Source organism: Panulirus ornatus, chromosome 54, assembly GCF_036320965.1.
Source record: "Panulirus ornatus isolate Po-2019 chromosome 54, ASM3632096v1, whole genome shotgun sequence".
Taxonomy (NCBI): Eukaryota; Metazoa; Arthropoda; class Malacostraca; order Decapoda; family Palinuridae; genus Panulirus; species Panulirus ornatus.
The window spans coordinates 4,045,731-4,066,502 of NC_092277.1; the positions used below are offsets into that span (position 1 = coordinate 4,045,731).

General features: G+C 40.2%; 1 protein-coding gene across 1 annotated transcript in view; it reads right to left on the bottom strand.

The window, feature by feature from the left end:
• LOC139765356 (translation factor GUF1, mitochondrial-like) overlaps positions 1-20,772 on the bottom strand; it is a 135,554-nt gene that overhangs the window by 75,792 nt on the left and 38,990 nt on the right. Inside the window, exon 2 of the mRNA XM_071692738.1 lies at positions 12,600-12,738. Within this exon, the coding sequence (XP_071548839.1) occupies positions 12,600-12,738 (139 nt within the window). The remainder of the gene's footprint in view (positions 1-12,599; positions 12,739-20,772) is intronic.

The window sequence follows — 20,772 nt, forward strand, 5'->3', positions numbered from 1 at the left end:
CCCTCAACTGCCACATTACTCACCCTTGCATTCAAATCACAAATCACTATAACCCGGTCGCGTGCATCAAAACCACTAACACACTCATTCAGCTGCTCCCCCGACTAGGGGGGACGGGAGCGGGGGGCCAGAAATCCTCCCCTCCTTGTATCTTTCACTTTCTAAAAAATGGGAAACAGAAGGAGTCACACGGTGAGTGCTCAACCTCCTCGCAGACTCAGGTTGGGGTGTCTAAACGTGTGTGGATGTAACCAAGATGTGAAAAAAGGAGAGATAGGTAGTATGTTTGAGGAAAGGAACCTGGATGTTTTGGCTCTGAGTGAAACGAAGCTCAAGGGTAAAGAGGAAGAGTGGTTTGGGAGTGTCTTGGGAGTAAAGTCAGGGGTTAATGAGAGGACAAGAGCAAGGGAAGGATTAGCAGTACTCCTGAAACAGGAGTTGTGGGAGTATGTGATAGAATGTAAGAAAGTAAATTCTTGATTAATATGGGTAAAACTGAAAGTTGATGGAGAGAGATGGGTGATTATTGGTGCATATGCACCTGGGCATGAGAAGAAAGATCATGAGAGGGATAATATATATATATATATATATATATATATATATATATATATATATATATATATATATATATATATGTGTGTGTGTGTGTAAAAGGGCAAAGGGGTCAAGAGTGAGTGCTCAAATTACAGAGGTATAAGTTTGTTGAGTATTCCTGGTAAATTATATAGGAGGGTATTGATTGAGAGGGTGAAGTCATGTACAGAGCATCAGATTGGTGAAGAGCAGTGTGGTTTCAGAAGTAGTAGAGGATGTGTGGATCAGGTGTTTGCTTTGAAGAATGTATGTGAGAAATACTTAGAAAAGCGAATGGATTTGTATGTAGCATTTATGGATCTGGAGAAGGCATATGACAGAGTTGATAGAGATGCTCTGTGGAAGGTATTAAGAATATATGGTGTGGGTGGCAAGTTATTAGAAGCAGTGAAAAGTTTCTATCGGGGATGTAAGGCATGTGTACGTGTAGGAAGAGAGGAAAGTGATTGGTTCTCAGTGAATGTAGGTTTGCGGCAGGGGTGTCTCCATGGTTGTTTAATTTGTTTATGGATGGGGATGTTATGGAGGTGAATGCAAGAGTTTTCGAAACAGGGGCAAGTATGAAGTCTGTTGTGGATGAGAGAGCTTGGGAAGTGAGTCAGTTGTTGTTCGCTGATGATACAACGCTGGTGGCTGATTCATGTGAGAAACTGCAGAAGCTGGTGACTGAGTTTGGTAAAGTGTGTGAAAGAAGAAAGTTAAGAGTAAATGAGAATAAGAGCAAGGTTATTAGGTACAGTAGGGTTGAGGATCAAGTCAATTGGGAGGTAAGTTTGAATGGAGAAAAACTGGAGGAAGTAAAGTGTTTTAGATATCTGGGAGTGGATCTGGCAGCGGATGGAACCATGGAAGCGGAAGTGGATCATAGGGTGGGGGAGGGGGCGAAAATCCTGGGAGCCTTGAGAATGTGTGGAAGTCGAGAACATTATCTTGGAAAGCAAAAATGGGTATGTTTGAAGGAATAGTGGTTCCAACAATGTTGTATGGTTGCGAGGCGTGAGCTATGGATAGAGTTGTGCGCAGGTGGGTGGATGTGCTGGAAATGAGATGTTTGAGGACAACGTGTGGTGTGAGGTGGTTTGATCGAGTAAGTAACGTAAGGGTAAGAGAGATGTATGGAAATAAAAAGAGCGTGGTTGAGAGAGCAGAAGAGGGTGTTTTGAAATGGTTTGGTCACATGGAGAGAGGGAGTGAGGAAAGATTGACCAAGAGGATATATGTGTCGGGGGTGGAGGGAACGAGGAGAAGTGGGAGACCAAATTGGAGGTGGAAAGATGGAGTGAAAAAGATTTTGTGTGATTGGGGCCTGAACATGCAGGAGGGTGAAAGGCGGGCAAGGAATAGAATAAATTGGATTGATGTGGTATACCGGGGTTGACGTGCTGTCAGTGGATTGAATCAGGGCATGTGAAGCGTCTGGGGTAAACCATGAAAAGCTGTGTAGGTATGTATATTTGCGTGTGTGGACGTGTATGTATATACATGTGTATGGGGGTGGGTTGGGCCATTTCTTTCATCTGTTTCCTTGCGCTACCTCGCAAATGCGGGAGACAGCGACAAAGCAAAAAAAAAGAAAAAAAATATATATATACATATATATATATATATATATATATATATATATATATATATATATATATATATATATATATATATATAGTGAGTTAGTGAGAGGACAAGAGCAAGGGAAGGAGTAGCAGTACTCCTGAAACAGGAGTTGTGGGAGTATGTGAGAGAATGTAAGAAAGTAAATTCTCGATTAATATGGATAAAACTGAAAGTTGATGGAGAGAGATGGGTGATTATTGGTGCATATGCACCTGGGCATGAGAAGAAAGATCATGAGAAGCAAGTGTTTTGGGAGCAGCTGAATGAGTGTGTTAGTGGTTTTGATGCACGAGATGGGGTTATAGTGATGGGTGATTTGAATGCAAAGGTGAGTAATGTGGCAGTTGAGGGAATAATTGGTATACATGAGGTGTTCAGTGTTGTAAATGGAAATGGTGAAGAGCTTGTATATTTATGTGCTGAAAAAGGACTGGTGATTGGGAATACCTGGTTTAAAAAGCGAGATATACATAAGTATACGTATGTAAGTAGGAGAGATGGCCAGAGAGCGTTATTGGATTACGTGTTAATTGACAGGCGCGCGAAAGAGAGACTTTTGGATGTTAATGTGCTGAGAGGTGCAACTGGAGGGATGTCTGATCATTATCTTGTGGAGGCTGAGGTGAAGATTTGCATGGGTTTTCAGAAAAGAAGAGTGAATGTTGGGGTGAAGAGGGTGGTGAAAGTAAGTGAGCTTGGGAAGGAGACTTGTGTGAGGAAGTACCAGAAGAGACTGAGTACTGAATGGAAAAAGGTGAGAACAATGGAAGTAAGGGGAGTGGGGGAGGAATGGGATGTATTTAGGGAATCAGTGATGGATTGGGCAAAAGATGCTTGTGGCATGAGAAGAGTGGGAGGTGGGTTGATTAGAAAGGGTAGTGAGTGGTGGGATGAAGAAGTAAGATTATTAGTGAAAGAGAAGAGAGAGGCATTTGGACGATTTTTGCAGGGAAAAAATGCAATTGAGTGGGAGATGTATAAAAGAAAGAGACAGGAGGTCAAGAGAAAGGTGCAAGAGGTGAAAAAAAGGGCAAATGAGAGTTGGGGTGAGAGAGTATCATTAAATTTTAGGAAGAATAAAAAGATGTTCTGGAAGGAGGTAAATAAAGTGCGTAAGACAAGGGAGCAAATGGGAACTTCATTGAAGGGCGCAAATGGGGAGGTGATAACAAGTAGTGGTGATGTGAGAAAGAGATGGAGTGAGTATTTTGAAGTTTTGTTGAATGTGTTTGATGATAGAGTGGCAGATATAGGGTGTTTTGGTCGAGGTGGTGTGCAAAGTGAGAGGGTTAGGGAAAATGATTTGGTAAACAGAGAAGAGGTAGTAAAAGCTTTGCGGAAGATGAAAGCCGGCAAGGCAGCAGGTTTGGATGGTATTGCAGTGGAATTTATCAAAAAAGGGGGTGACTGTATTATTGACTGGTTGGTAAGGTTATTTAATGTATGTATGACTCATGGTGAGATACCTGAGGATTGGCGGAATGCGTGCATAGTGCCATTGTACAAAGGCAAAGGGGAGAAGAGTGAGTGCTCAAATTTCAGAGGTATAAGTTTGTTGAGTATTCCTGGTAAATTATATGGGAGGGTATTGATTGAGAGGGTGAAGGCATGTACAGAGCATCAGATTGGGGAAGAGCAGTGTGGTTTCAGAAGTGGTAGAGGATGTGTGGATCAGGTGTTTGCTTTGAAGAATGTATCTGAGAAATACTTAGAAAAGCAAATGGATTTGTATGTAGCATTTATGGATCTGGAGAAGGCATATGATAGAGTTGATAGAGATGCTCTGTGGAAGGTATTAAGAATATATGGTGTGGGAGGCAAGTTGTTAGAAGCAGTGAAAAATTTTTATCGAGGATGTAAGGAACATGTACGTGTATGAAGAGAGGAAAGTGATTGGTTCTCAGTGAATGTAGGTTTGCGGCAGGGGTGTGTGATGTCTCCATGGTTGTTTAATTTGTGTCTGGATGGGGTTGTTAGGGAGGTGAATGCAAGAGTTTTGGAAAGAGGGGCAAGTATGAAGTCTGTTGTGGATGAGAGAGCTTGGGATGTGAGTCAGTTGTTGTTCACTGATGATACAGCGCTGGTGGCTGATTCATGTGAGAAACTGCAGAAGCTGGTGACTGAGTTTGGTAAAGTGTGTGAAAGAAGAAAGTTAAGAGTAAATCTGAATAAGAGCAAGGTTATTAGGTACAGTAGGGTTGAGGGTCAAGTCAATTGGGAGGTAAGTTTGAATGGAGAAAAACTGGAAGAAGTAAAGTGTTTTAGACATGTGGGAGTGGATCTGGCAGCGGATGGAACCATGGAAGCGGAAGTGGATCATAGGGTGGGGGAGGGGGCGAAAATCCTGGGAGCCTTGAAGAATGTGTGGAAGTCGAGAACATTATCTCGGAAACAAAAATGGGTATGTTTGAAGGAATAGTGGTTCCAACAATGTTGTATGGTTGCGAAGCGAGGGCTATGGATAGAGTTGTGCGCAGGAGGATGGATGTGCTGGAAATGAAATGTTTGAGGACAATGTGTGGTGTAAGGTGGTTTGATCGAGTAAGTAACGTAAGGGTAAGAGAGATGTGTGGAAATAAAAAGAGCGTGGTTGAGAGAGCAGAAGAGGGTGTTTTGAAATGGTTTGGGCACATGGAGAGAATGAGTGAGGAAAGATTGACCAAGAGGATATATGTGTCGGAGGTGGAGGGAACGAGGAGAAGTGGAACGAGGAGAAGTGGGTGACCAAATTGGAGGTGGAAAAATGGAGTGAAAAAGATTTTGTGTGATCGGGGCCTGAACATGCAGGAGTGTGAAAGGAGGGCAAGGAATAGAGTGAATTGGATCGATGTGGTATACCGGGGTTGACATGCTGTCAGTGGATTGAATCAGGGCATGTGAAGCGTCTGGGGTAAACCATGGAAAGCTGTGTAGGTATGTATATTTGCGTGTGTGGACGTATGTATATACATGTGTATGGGGGTGGGTTGGGCCATTTCTTTCGTCTGTTTTCTTGCGCTACCTCGCAAAAGCGGGAGACAGCGACAATGAAAAAAAAAAAAAATATATATATATATATATATATATATATATATATATATATATATATATATATATATATATATACATATATATATTCCCTCAGATGCCCAGTCCTCTGTTCTTAACGCTACCTTGCTAACGAGGGAAATGGCGAATAGTTTGAAAAAAAAAAATATATATATATATATATATATATATATATATATATATATATATATATATATATATAAAGAGACAGGAGGTCAAGAGAAAGGTGCAAGAGGTGAAAAAAAGGGCAAATGAGAGTTGGGGTGAGAGACTATCAGTAAATTTTAGGGAGAATAAAAAGTTGTTCTGGAAGGAGGTAAATAGGGTGCGTAAGACAAGGGAGCAAATGGGAACTTCAGTGAAGGGCGTAAATGGGGAGGTGATAACAAGTAGTGGTGATGTGAGAAGGAGATGGAATGAGTATTTTGAAGGTTTGTTGAATGTGTCTGATGACAGAGTAGCAGATATAGGGTGTTTGGGTCGAGGTGGTGTGCAAAGTGAGAGGGTTAGGGAAAATGATTTGGTAAACAGAGAAGAGGTAGTAAAAGCTTTGCGGAAGATGAAAGCCGGCAAGGCAGCAGGTTTGGATGGTATTGCAGTGGAATTTATTAAAAAAGGGGGTGACTGTATTGTTGACTGGTTGGTAAGGTTATTTAATGTATGTATGACTCATGGTGAGGTGCCTGAGGATTGGCGGAATGCGTGCATAGTGCCATTGTACAAAGGCAAAGGGGATAAGAGTGAGTGCTCAAATTACAGAGGTATAAGTTTGTTGAGTATTCCTGGTAAATTATATGGGAGGGTATTGATTGAAAGGGTGAAGGCATGTACAGAGCATCAGATTGGGGAAGAGCAGTGTGGTTTCAGAAGTGGTAGAGGATGTGTGGATCAGGTGTTTGCTTTGAAGAATGTATGTGAGAAATACTTAGAAAAGCAAATGGATTTGTATGTAGCATTTATGGATCTGGAGAAGGCATATGATAGAGTTGATAGAGATGCTCTGTGGAAGGTATTAAGAATATATGGTGTGGGAGGCAAGTTGTTAGAAGCAGTGAAAAGTTTTTATCGAGGATGTAAGGCATGTGTACGTGTAGGAAGAGAGGAAAGTGATTGGTTCTCAGTGAATGTAGGTTTGCGGCAGGGGTGTGTGATGTCTCCATGGTTGTTTAATTTGTTTATGGATGGGGTTGTTAGGGAGGTAAATGCAAGAGTCTTGGAAAGAGGGGCAAGTATGAAGTCTGTTGGGGATGAGAGAGCTTGGGAAGTGAGTCAGTTGTTGTTCGCTGATGATACAGCGCTGGTGGCGGATTCATGTGAGAAACTGCAGAAGCTGGTGACGGAGTTTGGTAAAGTGTGTGGAAGAAGAAAGTTAAGAGTAAATGTGAATAAGAGCAAGGTTATTAGGTACAGTAGGGTTGAGGGTCAAGTCAATTGGGAGGTGAGTTTGAATGGTGAAAAACTGGAGGAAGTGAAGTGTTTTAGATATCTGGGAGTGGATCTGTCAGCGGATGGAACCATGGAAGCGGAAGTGGATCATAGGGTGGGGGAGGGGGCGAAAATTTTGGGAGCCTTGAAAAATGTGTGGAAGTCGAGAACATTATCCCGGAAAGCAAAAATGGGTATGTTTGAAGGAATAGTAGTTCCAACAATGTTGTATGGTTGCGAGGCGTGGGCTATGGATAGAGTTGTGCGCAGGAGGATGGATGTGCTGGAAATGAGATGTTTGAGGACAATGTGTGGTGTGAGGTGGTTTGATCGAGTAAGTAACGTAAGGGTAAGAGAGATGTGTGGAAATAAAAAGAGCGTGGTTGAGAGAGCAGAAGAGGGTGTTTTAAAATGGTTTGGGCACATGGAGAGAATGAGTGAGGAAAGATTGACCAAGAGGATATATGTGTCGGAGGTGGAGGGAACGAGGAGAAGAGGGAGACCAAATTGGAGGTGGAAAGATGGAGTGAAAAAGATTTTGTGTGATCGGGGCCTGAACATGCAGGAGGGTGAAAGGAGGGCAAGAAATAGAGTGAATTGGAGCGATGTGGTATACAGGGGTTGACGTGCTGTCAGTGGATTGAATCAAGGCATGTGAAGCGTCCGGGGTAAACCATGGAAAGCTGTGTAGGTATGTATATTTGTGTGTGTGGACGTGTGTATGTACATGTGTATGGGGGGGGTTGGGCCATTTCTTTCGTCTGTTTCCTTGCGCTACCTCGCAAACGCGGGAGACAGCGACAAAGTATAAAAAAAAAAAAAAAAAAAAAAAATATATATATATATATATATATATATATATATATATATATATATATATATATATATATATATATATATATTGGTTCAGTCCTTATATACCACATTGTTCCAATTCACTCTATCCTATGTGCATCTTTTACTCTCCTGTATGTCCAGGCCCTAGGCAATCAAAATCTTTTTTACTCCATCCTTCCGTCTCTATTGTGGTCTCCCCTTTCTCCTTTTCCCCTCCACTTGCGACACACATAAATCTCTCTGTTAATCTCTCCTCACACATGCTCATCATATGTCTAAACCACTTCAGCACAACTTCTTCAGATCTCTCTGCCACACTATTCTTGTTATCACACCTTTCTTTTACCCTACCATCACTTTCTCGATCAACCCTCCTCACACCACATCTACTCAAATATTTCATTTCCAACGCATTATCCCTCTTCTGAACATTCTCATCTCTAGCCCATCCCTCACATTAATACATCATTGAGACTATTTACTATAAATTCAGAAAAACCTGTTTATTCCTTCCAAGATAGTGATCTTTCTTTCTACACATCCCTCAATTCTCATACAACCTTTGCTCTCTCACCCACTCACTACAGATGGCATAACTGCCTCTCCCTGTAAGACCATTACATTCACCTTCTTCACCTCTGCTTCCATGATCCCACTGACTATTGTGTCCACTCCCAGGCATCTAAAACTCTTCACTTTCTCTAAGTATTCTCCATTCAAATTCACAAATCAACTACTTTACTTTGTCTTTCTGCACTGCTAAATCTAATAATTTTGATTTTCATCAAATTTACTCTCAAGTTTCTCCTGTAACACACTCGCTCAAACTACACCAAACTTTTGCAGTTTCTCACATAAAGCTGCCACCAATGCCATGTCATCAGCAAACAACTGATTCACTTTCCTAAGCCCCCTCACCTCCTACAGACTACATAACTGCCCCTCTTTCCAAGCCCTTGCATTTACCTCCCTCACCACCCTATCAATTAGAAATCATATAGCCCTTCTGATATCACACATGCCTGGTACTAATCCACCTGTGCTCTCTACTTACTTACACAAATCATAATATCTTGATCTAAACTCCTACATCACAAGTGTTCTCTATCTATTATCAGTCATCATAAATATGTTCTTCCACTTCATGGTGTTATATTTTCTACCAGACAGATACAGCAGATAGGTAAAAAGACTGAAAAGTTTGCATACAAGAATTTTTAACAAATAACAGGTAAGAAGGCAGAGAAGTCGACATTTAAAGGTCAGTGATAAAACATAACACTTTTTTATAACGTGTTTAAAACGTTCCTTATTCAGATTTTTGCTTTTTATCAATGATGTTAAGAATTGTGTACTTACTATTTCCTTCAGCAATTATGTAATCATGACAACAAAACATTTCCTTCCTTAAATTTATCCATCAAAGAAGAGTACAGAATTTATTCATAATGTATTTTCCAATCAATCTACAAAACTCGAAAAGATTATAATCATCTTAGTGGTCAGAGAAGATTGTAGGTTACTAATATCAGTACTAGGATTAGCCTGCTACTACATATGCTAACTCCATTATTCTTCATTTACTTGTCAGTTGTTCATTTTCCAAACTTTCACTTTCTTATTAAGATCAAATAGAATTGTTCTCTTAACATTATCTTCCAAAGTTATCAGTCTAAATATTTTCTTGATCTGTCAAAAATAAGATGTCAGAATCTCTGTCAATCTAATCTTTGTCAGGATGTTTCTGACTGTGCATAATTTGATTCCTATAGTTTTGTGCAGTGAGGGGATAGAATTCACCATCTGTAGGTCCCTGTCTCTTGGACTTTGCTGTCATACAACAATTTAAACTTCTGTATGCAGGCAAAATTAGCCATTTCATTGTCTGGCTTATTCCATCCACTACTCTTACACTTTCCTGACATATGACATCTTTTCCAAACAATTTCTTGCTCAGTTCCTTGTTGTGCTTACAGATGTTTCACACAGCCAAAGGGAGCTTAATGGAGAGAAGAGAAAAAGAGGCAAGCCATACTGATAAATTGATATCTTTGGTACTTCAAGATGATTACAAACCGTGTTCTTACCATTTTCTTCAATAAGAACTGTGCTCTCATCACTTCAGAATGGCATTTACTTGATCTCATCACAGAAAGCAGTGTCAGTTTGTCTTTCTGTTCATATGTCTGTTTGATTTTTGTTGGTAGTCTGTCTGTCTGTGCATAGTCACCCATCCTTACCTTTTTGTGCATCACTGAGGGGGAGTTCTACATTCCTGGGGCCCCGTTTCTTGAATTGCTATTTTACAGCTTTCTAACATTTGTATGCCATTTGCATCTGCTATTTCACTACTTGGCTTGCTGTATCCACTACTCTAACATCATCCTGACATATTTTTTCCTTAACATTATTCTGATATCTCTTTTTTTTAAATCTTGTTTGAGGTCTATGCAAACTTTTATCAGCCTTGAATACAGCAGCTCAACTTTGTGCTATTGTTTGAAATCTTCCTGAGATGGATTTTCAGATTATTTTTTAGGCTGCTGAGATTCAAGAAGAAATTCCTGGGTAGATCTGCTTTGCTTTTTTTTTAGTCAGGGCAAATCCTGCTCTACTTAGTAATAAAATATCCCCCTCTTAACTGATGCACATGATACAGTTCTGTAAAAGGTTTAATTCATAAAAATTTGTTTTGCACACCCTTTTAAGGAACTCATTCCTAAGGAAATCAAGGACAAGGAATACTGTTTTGTTTTGTTTGTACACTAAAGGTACACCACCTCGGCACCTCCTATAGTCTGGACACAATTACATGAGGGAACTTAAAATTACCGCAGCCACCAGACTAGTTTACTGGGCGGCCACAGATGACATTGTGTGTGTAGGGAGTGCTTTTTAACATTCTTTACACTGCACTTGTTGGTGGTGATACTGCAATTCTGAGGGAATCTTAGCTTATTTTGCTCAAATTTAACCCTAGCTATGGTTTCTAAGTCACATGAGAGTGTCAGTCATGGTGTCAAACGTAAACATCAGTCCATATCGATCCAAGATAAAGTAGAACTGTTGAAATAATGGACTGGTGTTTTGGTGCATAAGCTACATGACATCTACAGTACTGGCTTATCAACTGTTTATGATAAACAGAAGCAAAGGGAGAAAATATTGAAATTCTATGCAGACAGCAATTTCAAGAAGTAAATGATTAGAAAAACTATGAAAGATGTCAAGAGTACTGAGCACAATCGAGTGATGATGGAATGGTTTTGACAGTGTCAGAGTGATGGAATGGACTTGTTACACAGCATGATAATGGACCAGGCTTAGATGTTCCATAAAGAACTTAAATTACAACATGAGTGTTGTAATTAATGGACCAGGCTTAGTTGTTCCATAAAGAACTTAAATTACAACATGAGTGTGACCATAGTGAAGGATGGCTTCAAAGATTCAAGATGCGTCGTGGATTTCCATAAATAAAGTGTATGGAGAAAAGCAGTCTGCAAACCATGAAGGAGCTGCTGAGTAAGTGGACAAATTTGCGAAACTCGTAGCTGACGAGCAACTCAGTCCTGAGCAGGTGTACAATGGAGACAAAACTGTATTATTCTGGCTAGAAAAACACTTACATCAGAAGACAAAGAAGACCCAACAGGATTCAAACAATTTAAGGACAGACTTACCATATTATGGTGCTCAAACATTTAATAGTTGTGTAATTCAAATTTCTAGCAATCTACGGTATACTTTAGACACATGGGAGATGTATAATTAGTGGGTTAAAGGTGTGTTGATGAATCATCATTATGTGACTACAGTTGGTCAGTCAAAATGGTTAATCCAGCAAGGCATTGGAACCAAGGGTGCCAGAAAATCGGTGGTGTACTATGATTACTAGTAGACTATGATAATGAAATTGCTATCTGTCTATCTATATCTCTAATGCCGGCTCCCGAGGGAACTCTCATCATAGGGGTAGCTACTGCAAAAGAGTCCACTTATCCCTGTCCTTACATGCCCCCCCCCCCCCCTCACATACACCATTCCACACATTGCTATTAAGCTTCTATAATTTAGTATACTTCATATATTCACTACTGTAATGAAACCCATGTGTTTGTGTATCACAATGCCACTTTTCCAAGCTGCCACTTGCTTCTGGATCCTTGTTATATTAGCTAATTTTCTGAAGAGCTTGTGTCATATGATAAGAAAATTACTGTACTATATATGGATATCAATTAAAGAAAATAAGAATCTATATAGTTTCAAGAGCATCTGAAACTTGAAAACCTGGTACAAGGAGGTCCTGAAATTCCTAAAGTATACTGTATATCATACATATCGTAGTCACAACCTTAAAGCATTCACGTACTTTCTGCCTCCTGAACCCAGCTTCTATCTTGTCCGAGACCCTAAGTTTGTCAGTAATTGTTAAACTCTCATATGGCCATAAGCATTAATCATTGGTCTCTTTGATGAACTTTCATTGTCTGAAGGCCATAGCAAGTATCTATCAGTCATTACTGCACAAATTTTCACGAAACCATGGGCAACATGCATACAAATCTCCATAGCCTACTCATGCAGACAGAAAGCATGTAAGAGCATATGCAGGTCAACTGACAGGCATCAGACAAAACATCATGCTGGGACTTGCAAAGGACTACATAGTATTTTGATACTATTTTTGTTCTCTGTGTGAAATTTTTTTTCTACTTCAGTGAAATTTCCTCTATTTTGATTTCAGATTTTTCACTTAATTCTTTTTAAAAAATAATAGAAATTTGTAATTAGTGTTCCAAAAAAAGTTTCACAATTCACATCTTTGGTAAAAAGTATAAAATGGTCTTAATTTCAATTCTGAGCTAATCAACTTAAGAGTGAAAAATATATTATGGGGATATAAGATAGGGGTGTCCACTGTATCCCTTTTTTGCATATTCAGTTTTATAATAATGGGCTTTGTCATGAGTACTATTACGTAAGACCCCACTGCAGATGCATATATACACAGTCACTCCAGATGTACCAAAGTATATATACTTTTTCAGAATGCACATTCTATGCCCTATGAAACTAACCTGGAGTAATAATGGTACCTATAACGTATGGTTCACTTGTCTCCACAATGTTACATGGGTCAGGCCAAGATGACGGGTTTGTGATTATGGTTTCTTCTCCACGAAACTCACGCTTGGCTCTCTCACCACGTACCTTAACCTGAAGAAACAAATACAAATATATAATAACAACTACTATGATATGCACAACAACAGACTGACTTCTGAAACACTTAGAATCCCAAGTCTTGATATATAAAATGGTCAACTTATAGCAACATTCAATAAAACTTCTTAATAATGTAACACTAAATAATGGATTACACACAACAAAAGCTCTGGAGAATAAATTACAATAACATTGCCATATATGCAAACTGGGTTGAAAATACATGTCTGAAAAATTTTCATGGTCTTCAAAAAATCATTAAAATGTCATTATGAACTGTTATAGGGAACTTACTTTTGACAGAGCTTCCCCCAGCACCTTTACCTGTTTATCATTTCAGATGGTAATTCCAATTCTCAATCCTTTTATCTTTCACTATAATTTTATAGTGGATACACAGTACCTGAATCTTTTTATCTAATTTCTAGTATTATTTCAGTGTACACAAATTACCCTCAGAATAACAAATGTTTCAGTTTTGAGGACAGTGTTCCCTCAACACATGCTGTTTTTAAAGTAAACACTCCAAACAGCAACATTCAGAAAAGCAGCATTTGTCACATTAAGACCTGGGTTTCAGAATAACATTATTTCTTTATTATCAATACTATACTTAACAACTGTTTCCAACATCACAGATGTAGCGCAAGGAAACAAATGAAGAAAGGCCCAATCACTCATATACATACTTATGTATATATATATATCCCTGGGGATAGGGGAGAAAGAATACTGCCCACGCATTCCTCACGTGTCATAGAAGGCGACTAAATGGGACGGGAGCGGGGGCTAAAAACCCTCCCCTCCTTGTATTTTAACTTTCTAAAAAAGGAAACAGAAGAAGTCACGCGGGGAGTGCTCATCCTCCTCGAAGTCTCAGATTGGGGTGTCTAAATGTGTGTGGATGTAACCAAGATGAGAAAAAACGAGAGATAGGTAGCATATTTGAGGAAAGGAACCTGGATGTTTTGGCTCTGAGTGAAACAAAGCTCAAGGGTAAAGAGGAAGAGTGGTTTGGGAATGTCTTGGGAGTAAAGTCAGGGGTTAGTGAGAGGACAAGAGCAAGGTAAGGAGTAGTACTACTCCTGAAACAAGAGTTGTGGGAGTATGTGATAGAATGTAAGAAAGTAAACTCTAGATTGATATGGGTAAAACTGAAAGTGGATGGAGAGAGATGGGTGATTATTGGTGCATATGCACCTGGGCATGAGAAGAAAGATCAAGATAGGCAAGTGTTTTAGGAGCAGCTGAATGAGTGTGTTAGTGGTTCTGATACACGTGACCGGGTTATAGTGATGGGTGATTTGAATGCAAAGGTGAGTAATGTGGCAGTTGAGGGAATAATTGGTATACATGGGGTGTTCAGTGTTGTAAATGGAAATGGTAAAGAGCTTGTAGATTTATGTGCTGAAAAAGGACTGGTGATTGGGAATACCTGGTTTAAAAAGCGAGATATACATAAGTATACGTATGTAAGTAGGAGAGATGGCCAGAGAGCGTTATTGGATTACGTGTTAATTGATAGGCACGCGAAAGAGAGACTTTTGAATGTTAATGTGCTGAGAAGTGCAATTGGAGGGATGTCTGATCATTATCTTGTGGAGGCGAAGGTGAAGATTTGTAGGGGTTTTCAGAAAAGAAGAGAGAATGTTGGGGTGAAGAGATTGGTGTGAGTAAGTGAGCTTGGGAAGGAGACTTGTGTGAGGAGTACCAGGAGAGACTGAGTAAAGAATGGAATAAGGTGAGAACAAAGGAGGTAAGGGGTGTGGGGGAGGAATGGGATGTATTTAGGGAAGCAGTGATGGCTTGTGCAAAAGATGGTGGGAGGTGGGTTGATTAGAAAAGGTATGTGAGTGGTGGGATGAAGAAGTAAGAGTATTAGTGAAAGAGAAGAGAGAGGCATTTGGACAATTTTTGCAGGGAAAAAATGCAAATGACTGGGAGATGTATAAAAGAAAGAGGCAGGAGGTCAAGAGAAAGGTGCAAGAGCTGAAAAAGAGGGCAAATGAGAGTTGGGGTGAGAGACTATCATTAGATTTTGGGGAGAATAAAAAGATGTTTTGGAAGGAGGTAAATAAAGTGTGTAAGACAAGGGAACAAATTGGAACTTCAGTGAAGGGGGCTAATGGGGAGGTGATAACAAGTAGTGGTGATGTGAGGAGAAGGAGTGAATATTTTGAAGGTTTGTTGAATGTGTTTGATGATAGAGTGGCAGATATAGGGTGTTTTGGTTGAGGTGGTGTGCAAAGTGAGAGGGTTAGGGAAAATGATTTGGTAAACAGAGAAGAGGTAGTAAAAGCTTTGCGGAAGATGAAAGCCAGCAAGGCAGCAGGTTTGGATGGTATTGCATTGGAATTTATTAACAAAAGGGGGTGACTGTATTGTTGACTTGTTGGTAAGTTTATTTAATGTATGTATGACTCATGGTGAGTTGCCTGAGGATTGGCGGAATACTTGCATAGTGCCATTGTACAAAGGCAAAGGGGATAAGAGTGAGTGCTCAAATTACAGAGGTAAAAGTTTGTTGAGTATTCCTGGGAAATTATAAGGGAGGGTATTGATTGAGAGGGTGAAGGCATGTACAGAGCATCAGACTGGGGAAGAGCAGTGTGGTTTCAGAAGTGGTAGAGGATGTGTGGATCAGGTGTTTGCTTTGAAGAATGTATGTGAGAAATACTTAAAGCAAATGGATTTGTATGTAGCAGTAATGGATCTGGAGAAGGCATATGATAGAGTTGATAGAGATGCTCTGTGGAAGGTATTAAGAATATATCGTGTGGGAGGCAAGTTGATAGAAGCAGTGAAAAGTTTTTATCGAGGATGTAAGGCATGTATACGTGTAGGAAGAGAGGAAAGTAATTGGTTCTCAGTGAATGTAGGTTTGCGGCAGGGGTGTGTGATGTCTCCATGGTTGTTTAATTTGTGTCTGGATGGGGTTGTTAGGGAGGTCAATGCAAGAGTTTTGGAAAGAGGGGCAAGTATGCAGTCTATTGTGGATGAGAGAGCTTGGGAAGTGAGTCAGTTGTTGTTCGCTGATGATACAGCGCTGGTGGCTGATTCATGTGAGAAACTGCAGAAGCTGGTGACTGAGTTTGGTAAAGTGTGTGAAAGAAGAAAGTTAAGAGTAAATGTGAATAAGAGCAAGGTTATTAGGTACAGTAGGGTTGAGGGTCAAGTCAATTGGGAGGTAAGTTTGAATGGAGAAAAACTGGAGGAAGTAAAGTGTTTTAGATATCTGGGAGTCGATCTGGCAGTGGATGGAACCATGAAAGCGGAGTTGAATCATAGGGTGGGGGAGGGGGTGAAAATTCTGGGATCCTTGAAGAATGTTTGGAAGTCGAGAACATTATCTTGGAAAGCAAAAATGGGTATGTTTGAAAGAATAGTAGTTCCAACAATGTTGTATGGTTGCGAGGCGTTGTCTATGGATAGAGTTGTGCGCAGGAGGGTGGATGTACTGGAAATGAGATGTTTGAGCCCAATATGTGGTGTGAGGGGGTTTGATCGAGTAAGTAATGTAAGGGTAAGAGAGATGTGTGGAAATAAAAAGAAAGTGGTTGAGAGAACAGAAGAGGGTGTTTTGAAATGGTTTGGTCACATGGAGAGAGGGAGTGAGGAAAGATTGACCAAGAGGATATATGTGTCAGAGGTGGAGGGATGAGGAGAAGTGGGAGACCAAGTGGGAGGTGGAAAGATGGAGTGAAAAAGATTTTGAGTGATCGGGGTCTGAACATGCAGGAGGGTGAAAGGCGTGCAAGGAATGGAGTGAATTGGAACGATGTAGTATACCGAGGTTGATGTGCTGTCAATGGATTGAACCAGGGCATATGAAGCGTCTAAGGTAAACCGTGGAAAGTTCTGTGGGGCCTGGATGTGGAAAGGGAGTTGTGGTTTAAGTGCTTTATTACATGACAGCTAAAGACTGAGTGTGAATGAATGGGGCCTTTGTTGTCCTTTCCTAGTGCTACCTCGCACACATGAGTAGGGAGGGTTGTTATTCCGTGTGTGGCGAGGTGGCGATGGGAATAAATAAAGGCAGACAGTATGAATTATGTACATGTGTATATATGTATATATCTATGTGTGCATATATATGTGTACATTGAGATGTATAGGTATGTATATTTGCATGTGTGGACGAGTATGTATATATATGTGTATGTGGGTGGGTTGGTCCATTTTTTCATCTGTTTCCTTGTTCTACCTCGCTAATGCGGGAGACAGCGACAAGGAAAAATAAATAAATAAATAAATAAATATATATATATATATATATATATATATATATATATATATATATATATATATATATATATATATATATATAGGGGAAGTAAATGTTTATAGTTGTGTTACTGGAGTGATAGTTTTCATACATGGTGCTTTGACAAGAAAATAGTGGTGAAATTGGAAAAAATGTAGCTTAGACATTGAAGCTTATTCCTTTTTTTTCAAAGTGATAGAGATGGAAAGCAAAAAGGTGTTTTTCATAAATGTACTGGAAAAGTTGAGGTCCAAATAAATTTTTGGTCTGTCAAGGCTTTATTATGGCGGATGACCAACTACCTACCCTCATGTATCCAAGATATGGTTTGTACTTTGTGTAATGAAGAAAATTGAGAAACATCATAAGCCAATATTCCTGTTTCATGATAAGAGAAGTGGACCAGGCAGTATGATACAGTGGTTTAATTGATGAAAACTACTATTGACATTTGTGTAAATAAATTATACATTTCCCTTTTCCATAGCCAGAGGTTGAACCATTATGTGACATTCATTTTTTTCATTTCATTTCAAGCTAGAAGTTTCAGTTTTCTAAATTATTTCTTACATTTTTCATGTGTATATATATGTATATGTGTGTATGTGTGTATATATGCGCATGTATGTGTATATGTATATATATATGCATATATATGTATATTATCCCTGGGGATAGGGGTGAAAGAATACTTCCCACGCATTCCTCGTGTGTCGTAGAAGGCCAGAAATCCTCGCCTCCTTGTATTTTTTTTTTAACTTTCTAAAATGGGAAACAGAAGGAGTCACGCAGGGAGTCCTCATCCTCCTCGAAGGCTCAGACTGGGGTGTCTATATATGTGTGGATGTAACCAAGATGTGAAAAAAGGAGAGATAGGTAGTATGTTTGAGGAAAGGAACCTGGATGTTTTGGCTCTGAGTGAAACGAAGCTCAAGGGTAAAGGGGAAGAGTGGCTTGGGAATGTCTTGGGAGTAAAGTCAGGGGTTAGTGAGAGGACAAGAGCAAGGGAAGGAGCAGCAGTACTCCTGAAACAGGAGTTGTGGGAGTATGTGATAGAATGTAAGAAAGTAAATTCTCGATTAATATGGGTAAAACTGAAAGTTGATGGAGAGAGATGGGTGATTATTGGTGCATATGCACCTGGGCATGAGAAGAAAGATCATGAGAGGCAAGTGTTTTGGGAGCAGCTGAATGAGTGTGTTAGTGGTTTTGATGCACAAGACCGGGTTATAGTGATGGGTGATTTGAATGCAAAGGTGAGTAATGTGGCAGTTGAGGGAATAATTGGTATACATGGGGTGTTCAGTGTTGTAAATGGAAATGGTGAAGAGCTTGTATATTTACGTGCTGAAAAAGGACTGGTGATTGGGAATACCTGGTTTAAAAAGTGAGATATACATAAGTATACGTATGTAAGTAGGAGAGATGGCCAGAGAGCGTTATTGGATTACATGTTAATTGACAGGCGCACGAAAGAGAGACTTTTGGATGTTAATGTGCTGAGAAGTGCAACTGGAGGGATGTCTGATCATTATCTTGTGGAGGCTAAGGTGAAGATTTGTATGGGTTTTCAGAAAAGAAGAGTGAATGTTGGGGTGAAGAGGGTGGGGAGAGTAAGTGAGCATGGGAAGGAGACTTGTGTGAGGAAGTACCAGGAGAGACTGAGTACAGAATGGAAAAAGGTGAGAACAATAGAAGTAAGGGGAGTGGGGGAGGAATGGGATGTATTTAGGGAATCAGTGATGGATTGCGCAAAGGATGCTTGTGGCATGAGAAGAGTGGGAGGTGGGTTGATTAGAAAGGGTAGTGAGTGGTGGGATGAAGAAGTAAGATTATTAGTGAAAGAGAAGAGAGAGGCATTTGGATGATTTTTGCAGGGAAAAAAGGCAATTGAGTGGGAGATGTATAAAAGAAAGAGACAGGAGGTCAAGAGAAAGGTGCAAGAGATGAAAAAGACGGCAAATGAGAGTTGGGGTGAGAGAGTATCATTAAATTTTAGGGAGAATAAAAAGATGTTCTGGAAGGAGGTAAATAAAGTGCGTAAGACAAGGGAGCAAATGGGAACTTCAGTGAAGGGCGCAAATGGGGAGGTGATAACAAGTAGTGGTGATGTGAGAAAGAGATGGAGTAAGTATTTTGAAGGTTTGTTGAATGTGTTTGATGATAAAGTGGCAGATATAGGGTGTTTTGGTCAAGGTGGTGTGCAAAGTGAGAGGGTTAGGGAAAATGATTTGGTAAACAGAGATGAGGTAGTAAAAGCTTTGAGGAAGATGAAAGACGGCAAGGCAGCAGGTTTGGATGGTATTGCAGTGGAATTTATTAAAAAAGGGGGTGACTGTATTATTGACTGGTTGGTAAGGTTATTTAATGTATGTATGACTCATGGTGAGGTGCCTGAGGATTGGCGGAATGCGTGCATAGTGCCATTGTACAAAGGCAAAGGGGATAAGAGTGAGTGCTCAAATTTCAGAGGTATAAGTTTGTTGAGTATTCCTGGTAAATTATATGGGAGGGTATTGATTGAGAGGGTGAAGGCATGTACAGAGCATCAGATTGGGGAAGAGCAGTGTGGTTTCAGAAGTGGTAGACGATGTGTGGATCAGGTGTTTGCTTTGAAGAATGTATGTGAGAAATACTTAGAAAAGCAAATGGATTTGTATGCAGCATTTATGGATCTGGAGAAGGCATATGATAGAGTTGATAGAGATGCTCTGTGGAAGGTATTAAGAATATATGGTGTGGGAGGCAAGTTGTTAGAAGCAGTGAAAAGTTTTTATCGAGGATGTAAGGCATGTGTACGTGTAGGAAGAGAGGAAAGTGATTGGTTCTCAGTGAATGTAGGTTTGCGGCAGGGGTGTGTGATGTATCCATGGTTGTTTAATTTGTTTATAGATGGGGTTGTTAGGGAGGTGAATGTAAGATTTTTGGAAAGAGGGGCAAGTATGAAGTCTGTTGTGGATGAGAGAGCTTGGGAAGTGAGTCAGTTGTTGTTCGCTGATGATACAACGCTGGTGGCTGATTCATGTGAGAAACTGCAGAAGCTGGTGACTGAGTTTGGTAAAGTGTGTGAAAGAAGAAAGTGAAGAGTAAATGCGAATAAGAGCAAGGTTATTAGGTACAGTAGGGTTGAGGGTGAAGTCAATTGGGAGGTAAGTTTGAATGGAGAAAAACTGGAGGAAGTAAAGTGTTTTAGATATCTGGGAGTGGATCTGGCAGCGGATGGAACCATGGAAGCGGAAGTGGATCATAAGGTGGGGGAGGGGGCAAAAATCCAGGGAGCCTTGAAGAATGTGTGGAATTCGAGAACATTATCTCGGAAAGCAAAAATGGGTATGTTTGAAGGAATAGTGGTTCCAACAATGTTGTATGGTTTCAAGGCGTGGGCTATGGATAGAGTTGTGCGCAGGATGATGGATGTGCTGGAAATGAGATGTTTGAGGACAATGTGTGATGTGAGGTGGTTTGATCGAGTAAGTAACGTAAGGGTAAGAGAGATGTATGGAAATAAAAAGAGCGTGGTTGAGAGAGCAGAAGAGGGTGTTTTGAAATGGTTTGGGCACATGGAGAGAATGAGTGAGGAAAGATTGACCAAGAGGATATATGTGTCGGAGGTGGAGGGAACGAGGAGAAGTGGGAGACCAAATTGGAGGTGGAAAGATGGAGTGAAAAAGATTTTGTGTGATCGGGGCCTGAACATGCAGGAGGGTGAAAGGAGGGCAAGGAATAGAGTGAATTGGATCGATGTGGTATACCGGGGTTGA